The 16,747-nt window shown below is 41.4% G+C and overlaps 1 protein-coding gene across 1 annotated transcript in view; it reads right to left on the minus strand.

Moving 5' to 3' along the window:
* The window catches only part of LOC135216180 (uncharacterized), a 535,405-nt gene that overhangs the window by 353,991 nt on the left and 164,667 nt on the right, over window positions 1-16,747 (minus strand). The window contains exon 4 of the mRNA XM_064251313.1: window positions 7,266-7,796. Within this exon, the coding sequence (XP_064107383.1) occupies window positions 7,266-7,796 (531 nt within the window). The remainder of the gene's footprint in view (window positions 1-7,265; window positions 7,797-16,747) is intronic.

Raw genomic sequence — 16,747 nt, forward strand, 5'->3', positions numbered from 1 at the left:
ATAAAAAGAAGAGGCTCCAGGTCCAACAAAGTGAACCATGTATTAATAGCAATATTCTTGTTGGCGGAAAGGAATCAATGGTATCTTTCAGCATTTCATCTAGCAGGAGTGAGAAATGTTATAGCTGACTCCCTGTCCAGGACAACTCCTCTGGAATCAGAATGGTCTCTACACAACAAATCCTTCAATTGGGTTGCAAATCAGATCCCGGACCTTCAGGTGGACCTATTTGCCACGGAAGCCAATCACAAACTGCCTTGTTATGTGGCTCCCAACCTAGACATTCGAGCTTTCGCAACCGATGCAATGTCCCTAGACTGGAACAAATGGCAGAGGATTTATCTCTTTCCGCCAGTGAACCTTCTATTGAAAGTGCTACACAAACCAAGATCCTTCAAAGGAAAAATAGCTCTGATAGCCCCCAACTGGCCGAAGAGCAACTGGTATCCACTTCTCATAGAATTGAAACTCAATCCCCAGCTGATACCGGCTCCGAAGCTGACGCAAGTGGTACAAACTCAGACTGTGTCAGCTTCCTCAAGAATTCTGAATGCCCTAACTTTATGGACTTCATGAAATTTGCGGCTCAGAAAGACGCAAGTATAGACCCTCTGAACATTCTATTTATAGAATCTGATAAGAGGGAGTCCACAATTAGACAATATGATTCACAAAGTTTCTAAAGGACTCAAATGTTCACGAAATGACCACGAATTTGGCAATCTCTCTCTTTAGGTCTTTATTTGAGAAAGGTCTAGCTGCCAGTACTATTACCACAGTGAAATCAGCCCTAAGGAAAATCTTTCAAATAGGCTTTAATATTAATCTTTCGGACGCCTACTTTTCTTCTATCCCAAAAGCATGCGCCCGTTTAAGACCAATAGACCGCCCTCAGTCAGTTTCGTGGTTCTTAAATGACGTACTTAAATTGGCTTCAGACTCAAATAATGAATCATGTTCCTTCTCAACCCTATTGAGAAAGACAATGTTTCTAGTAGCACTGGCATCAGGAGCTAGAATATCTGAACTATCAGCTCTCTCCAGAAACCCAAGCCATGTCGAGTTCCTCCCGTCAGGCGAAGTCCTTCTCTCACCGGACAGGCAGTTTTTAGCCAAAAACGAGGACCCACAAAATAGGTGGACTCCTTGGAAAATCCTTCCCCTTACGGAAGATAGTTCTTTATGTCCTGTCTATACTCTTAGAACCTTCCTAACCAGGACTTCTCAAATAACTTCAGGCCCTCTGTTTGTTACCTTACCTTACAGACCTTACATCTTGTTCGGGTTGCCCCAGGTCCCTCAGTGTGAGGCACCTCTAATGTCTACCAGAGAGTTGCTAGTACATCTTCCGGTATATTTTGCATCTTCCAATCTTGGATGGTCTGGGATGCAGTTTAGATATTTGTCGAGCTTATTCTTAAACACATCTACGCTCACTCCTGATATATTCCTCAGATGAGCTGGCAACGCATTGAATAGACGCTGCATTATCGATGCTGGTGCGTAGTGGATTAATGTCCTGTGTGCTTTCCTTATTTTTCCTGGTATAGTTTTGGGCACTATTAATCTACCTCTGCTTGCTCTTTCTGATATTTTTAGTTCCATGATATTTTCTGCTATTCCTTCTATCTGTTTCCATGCCTGAATTATCATGTAGCGTTCTCTTCCCTCCCTAGACTATATAATTTTAAGAATTGTAGTCTTTCCAGTAGTCTAGGTCCTTAACTTCTTCTATTCTAGCTGTAAAGGACCTTTGTACACTCTCTATTTGTGCAATATCCTTTTGATAGTGTGGGTACCATATCATATTGCAATATTCAAGTGGACTACGAACATATGTTTTATAAAGCATAATCATGTGTTCAGCTTTTCTTGTTTTGAAGTGCCGTAACAACATTCCCATTTTTGCTTTACATTTTGCCAACAGAGTTGCTATTTGATCATTGCATAACATGTTCCTATTCATCATCACACCAAGGTCTTTAACTGCTTCCTTATTTGTGATGGTCCTCATTATTAGGTCCCTTATATGCATATAGCTTTCTTTCTCTGTCTCCATAATTTATTGATTCAAATTTATCAGAGTTAAATACCATCCTATTTACCTCTGCCCAATCATATACTTTGTTAAGGTCTCTTTGTAGAGCGTTCCTATCTTCATCACAAGTAATTTCTCTACTTATTCTTGTGTCATCTGCGAAACTACTCACTACCGAATCCTTCACATTATTGTCTATGTCTTCAATCATAATAACAAACAGTATTGCAGCTAACACCGTACCTTGCGGCACACCGGATATTACCTTGACTTCATCCGATTTCTCGTCGTTTGCAATAACTATCTGTTTTCTGTTGTGTAAAAATCCTTTTAACCATCTTCCTACTTTATCCACGATATTGTGTTTTCTAATTTTCTTCGCTAATATATTATGGTCTACTTTATCAAAAGCTTTTGCAAAGTCTAAATAAACCACATCAGTTTCATTTCCGCTTTTCATATTTTTGAATATGTTCTCACGGTGGACTAACAGTTGGGTTTGTGTACTTTTTCCGGGTACGAAACCATGTTGTCCTTTATTAAACAAATTATTTTTTATTAAATGTTTCATAATATTTTTCTTCATTACCCTTTCATACACTTTCATAATATGTGATGTTAGACTCACAGGCCTATAATTACTTGCCTCTAGTCTTGATCCACTTTTGAAAGTAGGGGTAATATATGCTAATTTGTGCTCCTCATAAATCTTGCCTTTATCTACACTTTGTCTTAATAATATTGCAAGTGGCTTTGCGATAGAATGAACTACTTTCTTTAACAAAATAGCAGGAATTCCATCAGGCCCTGCAGCAGCTCCATTTTTAATTTCATTAATAGCCTGCACAATATCAGCTTCATTAATATCTATGTCAGCTAAATATTCACTATTTTCATCCCTTACTTCTATATCATTATCTTCATTATCTATTCTAGGGGTGAATTCTCTCTTATATCGTTCTGCCAGTATGTTGCAAATTTCCTTTTTTTCATTCGTTAATCTCCCTTCAATTCTCAGAGGGCCTATTTCTATTCTTCTTTTATTCATCTTCTTCGCATATGAGTATAATAGCTTGGGGTTTTGCTTGATATTTAATAGGGTTTTTTCTTCCAAGTCCCGTTTTTCATTTTCTTTTGATTGTATAATCTTTTGTTCTGCATTTTCTATCTTACTTTTTAGTTCTATAACTTTCCATGCATTTTTTTCTTTTGCAAGACCTTTTTTCCACTTTCTGATTTTCTGGAACAAGATCCTTCTGTCTCTTGGTATGCATGAAATGATGTTTACTTTCTTCTTCGGTATATATTTTTCCACTATTTTCTCAATATTTTATATAATATCTCCGTATTTACCCTTATGTCATCACTTACGAAAATGTTATCCCAATCTTTGTTTAATTCTTCATTAATTTCTGACCATTTTATATTTTTACTGTAGAAGTTGTATTTTCCATATCCTTCCCACTTTTTCATTTCTTGCTTATCTCTATTTTCACTTGCTTTGGAATGAACTGTTAATTCTATGACATTATGGTCTGAAATATTCGCATTATAAACTATTATTTCTTTAACATAATTCATCTCGTTCACAAATACTAGGTCTAAAGTATTTTCCTTTCTTGTTGGCAGGTGATTTATTTGTTGAATGTTGTATTCTAGTAGCATATCTAATAGCTTTTCAAATTGCCTCTTATCTTCTGCACTACTATTACTCTCTTTTTTATTTATATGTATAAGTCAACCACAATCTCCTATTCGTTCTTTCCATTCTACGAAAGGAAAGTTGAAGTCACCAGATAGGAGAATAGTCCAGTCCTTGTGATTTCTACATATATCATCCAATTTTTCAATTATTAAGTCAAACTCTTTAGTATTAGGAGGTCTATATATTACTATGTTCATCAATTTTTCAGATTCAAATTCTACCGCTATTAGTTCACATTCTGAGTTACTATATTTCTCATATATTTTTCCTTGTTTTTTGTCTTTCCATATATTGCGGTTCCCCCTTGATTCCTATTTTTTCTATCTGATCTATAAGTTTGGAACCCTTTTATTTGATCATCATTCCCAGTCTCTTGGGAATACCAGGTTTCACTTATATTCATTATATCTATTTTCTTTTCATTTTGGGTTAGTTCTTCTAAGTACTCTATTTTTCTTTTTGAGTTACTCGTAACTAAACCCTGCGCATTCATCACTATGATGGTTTGCGTTTTCTCCTTCATTTAATACTGGTAGTAATAAGGATTTTCCCATGTCTCTTTCCTGTTCTGGTATGTTGTTCTTTTTTTCATTTCCAGAAATTCTGACATTAAAAAATCCAACTTTTCCATAATATTTGATCTTCCTTCATCATAATTATTCATTTTGTGTCTGAATCTGCAATTTTCTCCGTTTCTGCAATATCCTCTTGCATAATAAATACAGTTATTATCTCTTGAGTAGAATTTCGGAGCTGATGCTTTGAAATTTTTTGCTGACACCTCTGCATATCTCATTGGTGGTTTGCTTTTCTCTTTTACCTGATATTCTTGATTTCTCTCTTTATTTGTTTCTTTCTTATTTTGGATTTTATTACTTGGTTGGTTATTTATTTATTATGATCATGGCTACAGGGTGCATATATTTGCATTTTTTGTCGAACTTACATCCTTTTCCTTCTTTTAGGTTTTTACATATTTTTGGATGCAGATCTCTGCAATCATCCCCATATCCATCTAAGTATGCACATTTACCATATATTTCATAGTTTTGACATATCTTAGAGAGAAAGATGGTACAATCACCTTAAAAGGCATCAGGCAACAAATTCTTTACTTCATTAAACAAGCCAATCCGGACTCAGTTCCACATGTCCATGACATCCGGGCAGTTGCCACATCTATTAATTACTTTCAAAATATGAACTTTGAGGACCTGAAGAAATACACGGGTTGGAAATCTCCGGCAGTTTTTAAACGCCACTATTTGAAGAACCTACAGGCCCTTAAATTCCCAACTGTGGCGGCAGGAAGCATAGTCCTCCCCGAAGATCAGGGTTGACATCCTACCTTTCCCTTCTGTTTTTCTTTCCCTTTCACTCTCTCCTACCTACATGACTCGCTCGTACTTCCCACCATCCTCTTCTCCGGGCTGGGTTAGACCTGTTCATCCAGCCACCGGAGCTTATATATAGTGTAAATAGTTACTTGATAGTGCCTTATTGGCCATACCAATTGTGTCTTGCTTAACTTCCAGTTTATTTGACTTCACAGTCTTATAATTCATATTATATTATGATGTTAGTTTTAAGTAGATTAAGGCTTAATTATAGTTGAAGTAGATTAAGGCTTAATTAGTTCATAAGTAATTCTATTTTTATACAACTTTAGTAGTAAATAATTTCTATTTAATCTTACTTTGGGTTTTATTAACCCCCTTTTGGAAACATATCTGTTAAGCTTGGATATAATTCTCTGTTATGTTTTCACCGGCCGACACAGGTCGATCCCAGAAAAGGGATTTTGACGAAGGAAAAATCTATTTCTGGGGGAAGACCTGTGTCGCCCGGTGAACCCAACCCTTTATTATTTTTTACATTCCCTACCCTGGTTAATCCAAGCAAAAAAGGACTACTCCAGGAATGAGAAGAGCGCGTGGGTATTAGTAGTAGTGGCGAGAGGAGTTGTCCGTGGGTTTCGTTGTAGCGGCTCCCACCGCGGAAGGGGATTTTGGGAAGGAATCTTCTAAGTGGCGAAGGCCCTGTGTATTGTGGTTTCCACAACGCCCCTTTACTTATACCGACACCCTTCGGGGTGATCGCGCTGAGGGTAGTAACTTCAGCATAACATGCTAGCTTTTTCTCTGGTATATCTAGAAGTATTTATACTTGAAAAATGAGCTACAGGGATTTTTCACCGGGCAACACAGGTCTTCCCCCAGAAATAGATTTTTCCTTCGTCAAAATCCCTTTTATATCCCATGTAAACAACTTATGGTCATCACAACCTACCGGGGAGCACCAGAAAAGTAAAACATTCAGTTCTGTCTACAGAGTGCACTGCAAGGTACACTATAAGCATTATCCCCCAAGGTGTGTCTGCTGTTAACAAGAGTTCCTCTGCATATAGGAGCTCCCTTGAGGCCTAATTAATTCATTAATTTTTAGCTTCGTCCATTAGTATGATAAACAACAAAGGACTTAGTGCTGATCTGCAACAGTCACCAATAATTCCTTAACTTACTGAGTGCTCCTGGCACCCTCTGCTTTTATAATGCCCATCTAACTGCTTGTCTTTGCATACACCAATATTTGCTTCAAATTCTTCTAATAAACCTGCCATTCTTCCCTGTAGATCTGATGTTATAGCAAAATAACACAAAAAACTTACTGAATTTTGGTAGTACCCACTTCTTTTGTAATGCCCAGTTAATTGCTCTCCTTGGCACTCAAGTTTTTCCCTAAGATCTACATACTGCATATAGTTTGTAGTATAACCTCATCTTTTACATGGTACTTCTACAGTTTCCTCATTATACCTTTTATCTGTTACATATTCCTGAATAGGAATACTATTCCTCATAATTACTGTAGATAAAAACAATACACTGACTCAGATTATGAGAAAGATGAAGTAAAATAAGATCACTGGGCAAATTCCTCCACTTTGAACACATTTTCTTTTCTTTGTATCCTCCAGCAGTATATTTTACACCCACACATTTCATGCTTTGTCTGTGGACATTGTAAATAATGAAAACTATCTGATTAATAATGCAGCTGAGGATGATGGTACAGGAGATCCCCATGGCCTAGAAACAAAGGAAATAAAAAAAGAACGGGGAAGGAAGAAGAAGAGTAGGAACTTGTGTATATATTAGCATTCATGCATAAGTTTCAAGAAAACAGCAGTACAGATTATCCCAGAATTATGACCCACTCAATTTGCTTCCATCCACAATTACAAGTGACAAAATTTTTCAGAAATAAAATTACCACACTTTAAAAATAATTAGAACTAATTTTGCAAATTAAATATAAAAGGTAACATTTCAAACTGTAATAACCATTCATATGATATACTTAAAAGATAAAACTTAAAACTTTATAAATACTCTGAAATTATAATTAATTAATAAAATGTAACATAGTATAAGTAAAATAGCTGCTCTTTTCATGTTCAATCCACTTGCATCTAATGGTAAAAAAATTACCTCTCAACAAGTCTGGGACTTTTTTACTTACCATGGTGCATATATTGCTAATCTGTCTTCTGGATGGAGGTTAGGAGGCATATTATCTCCAAAATTGAAGTATATATAATACTTGAGTGACTCTGCCAGTTTGAACTGTTGAGGACTGCTGTTAATATCTTCTTTAGTACTTTTAAGAAATTCATTGGAATATTCTCCACAAGTCTCACATAGTGCAGCATTACCTTGTAATATGCCAAGTTTCAAAATTTTAACTGTGAAAATTTTTTTTTCTTCAGTTTTGCATTTTATATTAGTCTCACAACCAACAGAACTTTGGGAACTGTCTATATCAATTTTATCTTTTTTGACAGTGTGCAATAAAGATTTACTTGGTTTTTCATAATGAAGCTCTTTCTTGATATGACTTGTGGCACTTCCAGGAGAAAATATGTTCACTGAAGTCTCTCCTATCTTAGGTGGTCTTGTTTTAAGGCTACTGACCGAAGTTTCATGTAACCATACTTGGACATCAGACTGCCAAGAATTAATAAATCTTCTTAGTCGGGCAGCTTCTCCATCTCTGTAATGACAATAATTACAGGATAACAACAATAACAACAGTAAACCATTTCGCACACTGATGACATATATAAACATCATCCAAATTGAAGTCCTTTGCTTACAGATGACATACACAAACGTGAAAAAATAAGACAAAAGATTACATAATCCCGCAGACAATATGAGGATCATTTTCAGCGAGTGCTCCTGACACAGCCAGTCCCTGATTATTGGTCATCTGGTTTTATGGCACTTGTCTAGCGCCGAAATTCACCAATTTCCAGTTATCGGCGCCATTACATTCCTCACAGAGCTGCCATTAATTGGTCATCAATGCCAAAATCCGGTTATCAGAACAGAACCCCTGCCAGTAATCAGGAACTGCCTTATTTTTCATATATATACAGGCAGCCCCCGGTTATTGGAGGACTCGGTTAATAGCGATCAGGTTTTGGTGCTTGCCTAGTGCCATAAAATCGGCAATTTATGGCGCCATAACAGGCCAAGTTTTGGTTATCAGCACCATATGGTGCCAATAATAGAGTTATGGTGCCATAACATACCTAACAAAGGCACCATTAACCAAAACTTGGTGCCATAAATCACTGAGTTTCGGTTAATGGCAGTTTTCACTTATTAACACCCTGCCGAGAATGGAACCCCCCCACCAATAACCAGGGACTGCCCGTATATGTAAAATGTGTATTCATTCAATTTGTATAGCTTTAAGTTTTCATTCTATATTAATCTTTTTTCTACAAGGGATTGAGAGAGAGAGAGAGAGAGAGAGAGAGAGAGAGAGAGAGAAATTTTCAATAGTATATCCTTTGACCCCAAGATGACAGCAATTATCAGAGACTCACTAAGATCATAACACTCCCCCAACCTTGCTGTCAGGTTTCTTGACATTTGTGACAGCTCCACCCTCATTCCTCTCTCAAAGTCTCTATGTTAAAAGACTGGGTTTTCCTTCATTCTTACATAATTCTTTGATTTATAAACTCAAATCTTACTAATTCACTAAAGTATTTGCTTTAATGATTCCATATTATTGCTGTTTGCATTAATATTATTTAAAAATTAGTAAATCATTTATTTATCATGCAAAAAACATACATCTCAGTATGAGAGAGAGAGAGAGAGAGAGAGAGAGAGAGAGAGAGAGAGAGAGAGAGAGAGAGAGAGAGAGAGAATTTTTATTATTTAATATCATTTAATCTTAATAAACTTATACAGTATTAATCAATATTAATATTTGAAAATTAGTACGTAAATAATTTTTGTATCATGATAATGTATTTAGTCATAAAAATAACATCATAATACACAAAATTAATATTTATCAATGGGAAAACCCGCAAATGAGCAAGTCCATGAATCTTGAGAACACGAATATGGGAATTGACTGTATGTCGAGTTCTAATATGGTCGAGGACCTGGGTTCTACTGTACTTCACTTGACTGGTATTTTATGAGGTCAAGGACCTGGGTTCTACTGTACTTTGCTTGACTGGTATTTTCTGGGCTCAGCTCGTGTCGCTGCGCGAAATATCCTTTAATCTATTATTTCTAGGGTAAATGTACTAACACATACCAGAGAATAAATAAATAAAGAAAAAGGTCAGTACAACTGACTCGCTCACCCTCCAAGAGGGTGTCGGTATGAACACTATGGCGAGTGAGACCACTACCACGAGCCGCTTGCCAATAGAAATCTCCCACTACAAAATCCCCACAAGAGGGGAGCCGACCCACAGAGTGGGCAGCAACTACTACTACTCCATCCCATGCTGCCGACTGCTGCGCCTCTGGTGGCCATCCTTTTCAGTTAGCGCACACTGTATACACGTGCCCTTTTTTGCTCTGTGTTTTTGTGCCCTTATTTTTGGATTTACTCATCATGGAGCGTGCAGCCATCGCAGCAGCTAAGTTAAGTACAATGTTTATTGCTATTTGGTTTTTTCCGTCCTTGAGTCAGTATTTGCCGTTTTTTAGGTATAAATACGAACTCTAGGTCGGAAGCATGGCAGCATGGTTCTGCCTCGTGGCGGGTTCGTTCTTGGTCTTCCATACCCAGAACATTCCCTTACTTTAGTACGCTCTATTTTTAGTCATCCTATTTGTTTTAGGGTACAGTCTACGCGGTTTATGTCATGCATGCATGTCTTTTTACCTTACGTAGGCTTCTTCTATCCAGACCCTAGCCACGGCTCTTAGTATCGGCCCCGGCTAGCTTTGAGTGGTAGACTTTCTTTCGGGTTAGTCGTACACTCCTGGATTTTTTCTCCTACTAATTTGTTTTCTTTCTTTCAATGTTTTATTTAATTTATTATGTTTTTGTTAGTGTAGGCGTCTGGCTTCATCTAGCCTAGGTTATGGCCCATAGGGCCCATGCGCTACCGCTCTTCAGTTCGGTTGCTTCCTTATAGCTTCTCTCTGATCAGCCGGTTGTGTATTCTAGGCCTTATCGTTTCATTGTTTTGTTGTTACCGCCCCGTGGTCACTACGTGATCACGGAGCAGCCAGACGCCTGTCCAGTCATCTTCCCTCCTCCCGCTCTTCCATAGGGCCGGGGGGAGGGTTGGTCTGCCCACGCTCGCTCCGCATACCCGAGCCTGCCTCCCTCTCCCCCAGGCGGAGGGAGTAGAGGGACGGGACAGACCCAGACTGGACTCGACCTCTCCAGCTTCTCGGTCCGGCCGGATGGCTAGGGGGGGGGGACTGGCCTTTCCCCCCTCCGTCGCTTCTCCGTCGCTCCGTTGCTAGCGCGAGTCTGTGTGCCCTCTCGCCCTTTCCCACCTTACTGGGGCTCCTTTTCTACCGGAGCTCCGGCATCCAAGTGGAAAGGTGCTAGTTCACCCCGCAGGGTGGACTGAGGCATACAGTTGGTCTCTACTAACCCCTCCGTCGCGCTGAGGTCGCGACACGCTCCGCCACGCACTGGACTTAGTCCGGTACGTTCGATTTTTATAGGTTTAAGAATTAGTTATGTTAAACTAAGTAAGTTTATCTTAAGCTACCTTAAACCATCCCCCCTCCCTTGTCTGCCTCACCGGATCTCTCCGGGTTATAGCCTATTCAGGCGGTAAGGGAGGGGTTATGCCCAAATTTTTTCCGAGCTCCGGCATGCAGCGGAGTTCTTCTGTCCTTTAGCCTGTAAGTGATAGCCTTTAAGATGCTCATGTGTCTTTTCACTTACAGACCACCAAACTGTGAGCATCCGGGATGCACCGCCACGCTTCAAGACCCCTGTGGACATGAAGTTTGCCGGTCCCAAGCTCCATGCGCGACTCCGCACGGGGACCTCCAAGTCTGGTATCACGAGACATGCACCATCTGTTATGATCTGGTGAGCCAGCTCTTAGACGGGGTAAGTATTTCCAACTCCGTTAGCCAGTCCCTACTTCGTTATAGTTCTTAAGTTTTAAAAAATTCTAATCTTTCTTAAACTTAAGATAAAAATACAGGGGATTTCGCATCCCCTATAATTTTAAGTTAAGCTTTTAATTTAGTTTTAGTTTTAAGTTTGTTTAATCTTAAAAAACTAATAAATACCCTCTCTTCCAGGCTCCGGCTGTGAAGGACACCGCACTGGCAACCCTGCGGGCCTGGGTCGGCGGTTTTGGGAAGAACGCCGCCAAGGGTATGCCCTACATTCTCGAGAAGAGGTTGGCGGTCCTGATCTTCCCCGGAGGCAAGTCAACGGGCTACGTCGACCCAGCAGAGGCGGCCCGACTATTGCGTTCATCCAACAACAGCTCGCTGCCTCGTTGACGGATCCAGGCCAGGACATCTCCTCGGAAGTCGCGACGTTAGATCTAAACATTGAACCCATGGTAGGTGTAGACGACCTGTTGGTCGAGGTGAGTACGTTGGACGCCCAAGGGATGCCCTTGGGTGCCACTGGATCTTCTACCCCTGCAAACTCTCCATCCTTCCAAGGCTTTACAGGTACAGAACCTTATACTTCTCCTGATGCTTCCGTTAGACCTAAGGTCAAAGGACAAGCAGTAAAAACCTTGACTAAGACGTCGTCGTCGTCTAAAAAGACGGCGTCGGCGTCATCATCATCTCGTAAGTCTCTGGCTAAAAACCCCGGAGCAGAGAGGTCTAAAGCTTCCGGGTCCGGCTCCAAATCCTCTAGGAGTAGATCCTCCAGGGAGAGATCACACACTCCAGCGGAGTCAACCGTTCCACTACCTTTGGGTTTTGGTTTCAGAGCCGGCCCGTTTTCCACCTCCGCAGCCAGCTCCGGCTTTGGATCCCAACGCTGGCCTGTTGCAACAAGTGGGCGATCTGGTGGGGTCTCTAAAAACCAGTATGGAACAGATGTTCTCCCGGTTGTCTGATAGGATCAACTCCCAGGACAAACATTATCGCCGGACTGAGCCAAGCTCCGCTAGCTTCTCCCCCACCCTTCAGCACAGGGGGAGCGCAATTGCCTCCGTATGACTCTACCTCCGTTCAGTATGAACAATCCTTGGAGAGTAGCGTCATACGCCCCCTTCCAGGACGGGCTTATTTCTATCCCGGAATGTGGAACTCGGAGGATTGAAGACTTCGAGTTCTACCCGGAAGACCTTCAGCCTCCGTTCATCGGCTACGCCAGGCTCACCACCTCTGCCATGACTCGAGACGATAAGGTACCTAAAGAAACAGTCCTCTATTCACGAGACCAGGCTCAAAGAGAATGGCTCAGGTGTTTAGGGGACATGGACTGTTCGAACACGAAAATAAAGCCGTTTAAGAGTCCTTTCACAATCTTTACAATGGAAGAGAGTACCCCGCTCCCTTTCTTGACAAAGATTGCTACGGTTACCATTCCAGCAGCCCAGAAGGGGGATTCGTTGCCTCAGCTGAAAGAAGCGGACCCTACGTCTCCTTTACTTCCCTCAGCCGGTGAGTTGTGGGAAGATCTGCCCAACACTTTTTCTGCGGGCAAACTCAAACCAGACTGTGCTATGGAGCAGTTTGGTGAGAAGCTGCCTAGACTTCCAGATAGCCTCATTCAGGCAGAATTTGATGCCAAGTCTAGGTTGGCCAGATCTATCAATACCATGGCCATGACCGAGGTGGCTACCATTTCCTATGGTTCTGAGCCACTTTTTAAGCTGATCACCAAGTCACTGACTCAAACGGTGCAGTCTGATATGTTCGAGTTCGCCACGGCTAGAACAAACTGTAGGAAACATGTCTTCCAAGAAGCAACGATTCGGCATGAACCAAATAAGTTGCTTGCATCGAACATCTGGGGAGCAGACCTCTTCCCAGATGCGATGGTGAAGGAGGTCCAAGCAGAGGCTACAAGGCTTAACCAAAGCCTTAAAGATCGTTGGGGTCTTACGGCCAAGAGACGCCAAGATCAAGTTGTCAGAGGTAAGGCTCAGAAGAAACCCAGACGTTTCCAGCCTTACCAAAAGAAACAGCCACACTTTACCCAGCCTGTTCCAGCTGTCCCGTTGGTGCAAGCAGCCCAACCTTCTACCTCCAAGGCTCAATCGCAGCCTATCTATGTCATTTCCCCCCAGCCTCAACCCTCCACCTCTTACGCTCTCTCCCCAGCCTTCAATCAAGTCTTCGAGGGCCAGGCTTCCCAGAAGTATGACCGCTCGGGTAAGGGAGGCAGAGGTAAGCGATCCTTTCGTCAGAGAGGATCGGGAGGGTCCTTTAATAGAGGAAAGCATTTCAGGGGAGGCCGCGGAGGCTACCAACACCAATGAGGACTTTCAGGTAGGAGGGAGGCTGTTTCACTTCCGCCACCGGTGGAATTTCAGCAAGTGGGCGCAAAGCATTGTGTCAAAAGGCCTGGGTTGGAGTTGGGTAGCGAACCCGCCCCATCCAGACCTTTCCGCCAACTTCCATCCAAAGAATTGACGGAGTATGCGGAGGACCTCCTTCAGAAAGGAGCTATAGCGAGAGTCAACAGATTAAAGTTTCAAGGGCGCTTGTTCAGCGTTCCAAAGAAAGGCTCACAAAAAAGAAGGGTAATCTTAGACTTGTCCCGCTTAAACTTAGCCATTCGCTGCGACAAGTTCAAGATGCTCACGATCTCGCAGGTACGGACCTTACTTCCCCGTGGGGCCGTCACCACCTCTATCGATCTTACAGACGCTTACTATCATATCCCTATTGCAAGGCCCTTCCGTCCGTTTCTGGGCTTCAAGATAGGAGATCAGGCATTCTCCTTCAAGGTAGTTCCTTTCGGGCTCAACGTAGCACCCAGGGTGTTCACGAAGTTGGCGGAAGTGGTAGTTCAACAACTAAGATCGCAAGGGGTTATGGTAGTAGCGTATCTCGACGATTGGTTAATCTGGGCTCCAACAGTCGAGGAATGCCACAAAGCAACACTGAAAGTGATTCAGTTCCTGGAATATCTAGGCTTCAAGATAAACAGGACCAAGTCAAGACACTCCAGAGTCAAACTTTCAGTGGCTGGGCATTCAATGGAATCTATCCTCCCATACTCTGTCGATTCCATCAGCCAAGAGGAAAGAAATAGCGAAGTCAGTAAAGCAATTTCTGAGTCACAAACTTGCGTCAAGAAGAACCCAGGAAAGGATCCTGGGTTCACTCCAGTTTGCATCAGTGACAAACATCTTGATGAAAGCCAAACTGAAAGACCTAACCAGAATCTGGCGCTCACGAGCAAATGTCAGGTCCAGGGACAAATTATCCTCAGTCCCTCAGATTCTACGGAATCGACTACGCCCGTGGGCAAAAGTCAAGAACTTATCGATATCAGTGCCCCTTCAGTTTCCTCCTCCGGGGATTACCATCCACACAGACGCTTCGTTAAGCGGTTGGGGAGGATATTCTCAGTTCAAGAAAGTTCAGGGAACTTGGTCACCTCAGTTCCGTCAGTTCCACATAAACGTACTGGAAGCAATGGCAGTGTTCTTGACTCTAAAAAGGTTACGTCCGCCGAAGTACTCGCACATAAAGCTAGTCTTAGACAGCGCAGTGGTAGTCCATTGTATAAACAGGGGAGGCTCCAAAGCACGTCATCTAAATCATGTCATGGTAGCCATCTTCTCCCTGGCGGACAAGTTCAGTTGGCACCTCTCCTCCACCCATATAGCTGGAGTGAGAAACGTCATAGCAGATGCTCTATCCCGATCAGTACCTCTAGAGTCGGAATGGTCACTGGACAGCAGTTCGTTCCAATGGATTCTTCAGAGAGTTCCAGGCCTACAAGTGGATCTCTTCGCATCCCAAGCGAACCACAAACTCCCATGTTATGTGGCCCCCAACCTGGACCCTCTGGCCTATGCCACGGACGCCCTGGCCCTAGACTGGAACAACTGGGAGAAGATTTATGTCTTCCCTCCAGTGAATCTTCTCATGAAGGTACTGAACAAACTCAGGACATTCAAGGGTCAAGTGGCTCTAGTAGCCCCAGACTGGCCGAAGAGCAATTGGTACCCTCTAATTCTGGAACTGGGTCTTCGCCCTCTTCGAATTCCCAGTCCCAGGCTCTCCCAGTCAGTGCAAACGAAGACTGTGTTCGCTTCCTCAGGAATTCTCAAAACCTAACTTTATGGATTTCATGAAGTTTGCAGCGAAAAGAGATGCGAATATTGACCCTCAAAATATTCTCTTCTTGGAATCTGATAAAAGGGATTCAACTTTGAGACAGTATGATGCTGCTGTCAAAAAGTTAGCAACCTTCCTGAGAGAATCAGATATTAGAATCATGACAATCAATTCAGCTATATCCTTTTTCAGATCTTTATTTGAAAAAGGCTTAGCAGCTAGCACCATTACGACAAACAAGTCAGCCTTGAAAAAGATTTTTCAATTTGGTTTCAACATAGACTTGACAGACTCCTACTTCTCGTCTATTCCCAAGGCTTGTGCTAGACTTAGACCTTCTGTAAGGCCTACGTCAGTATCATGGTTCTTAAATGATGTTCTAAAGCTGGCTTCAGAAACTAATAATGACACAGGTTCATTTATAATGCTCTTAAGAAAAACTCTATTTTTATTAAGCTTGGCCTCAGGAGCTAGAATTTCAGAACTGTCGGCATTATCCAGAGATCCGGATCATATTCAATTTCTTCCCACAGGGGAAGTGCTACTTTCTCCGGAACGTAGTTTTATAGCAAAGAATGAAGATCCTTTGATGAGGTGGGAACCATGGAAGGTTGTACCCCTTCCACAAGATATATCTCTTTGCCCAGTATCGACCTTACGAGCCTTTCTGTCCAGGACCTCCTCATCCTCATCGGGTCCTCTCTTTAAGAGAGAAAAAGGTGGTACTTTATCTATTAAAGGCATCAGGCAGCAGATCCTGTACTTTATTAAGCAAGCCAATCCTGACTCTTTCCCAAAAGCACATGATGTCAGGGCAGTAGCCACCTCAATTAACTATTTCCAACATATGAATTTCGATGAGTTGAAAAATATACTGGATGGAAATCGCCGACAGTATTTAAGCGTCATTACTTAAAGTCCTTGGAAGCTCTGAAATTTTCAGCAGTTGCGGCGGGTAACATAGTTTCCCCCGACTCTGCTTAATCTTTAGTAGAAGATCCAGTCCTCCTTTCTACCTGTCTCACCCAACAGTTCGTCTATGCCTGTCATGTTCATCTACGTTTACCTTGGGTCTTAGCTGCTCTTATGGTGATATGGTGGGTGTCCCTTATTTTTTTGCTAGGGGCACTCACAATCGATTGTATGTATTGATCTCTTTGATGTGATCCCCTTATTTTTATGCTAGGGGATACATCTTATTTACAATGGTTACGGGTTTTGTATATTAAGTCATATACATTCCCTTCATATATTATTATTATTGAAGTTTGTTCTGTTCAAGTTATTGTTATAATTGCTTTTGAGTTCTTTGTACATATCTATACACAGATACTGCTTTTAACATATATTCCATGTAAGCCCTGTATATATGTAAAAATTAAGTTAATTTTAAGAAATATTATTAGCATTAAGTTTAATTTAAGTAATATTTCTAAT

The sequence above is a fragment of the Macrobrachium nipponense genome, chromosome 6 (assembly GCF_015104395.2).
Source record: "Macrobrachium nipponense isolate FS-2020 chromosome 6, ASM1510439v2, whole genome shotgun sequence".
Taxonomy (NCBI): Eukaryota; Metazoa; Arthropoda; class Malacostraca; order Decapoda; family Palaemonidae; genus Macrobrachium; species Macrobrachium nipponense.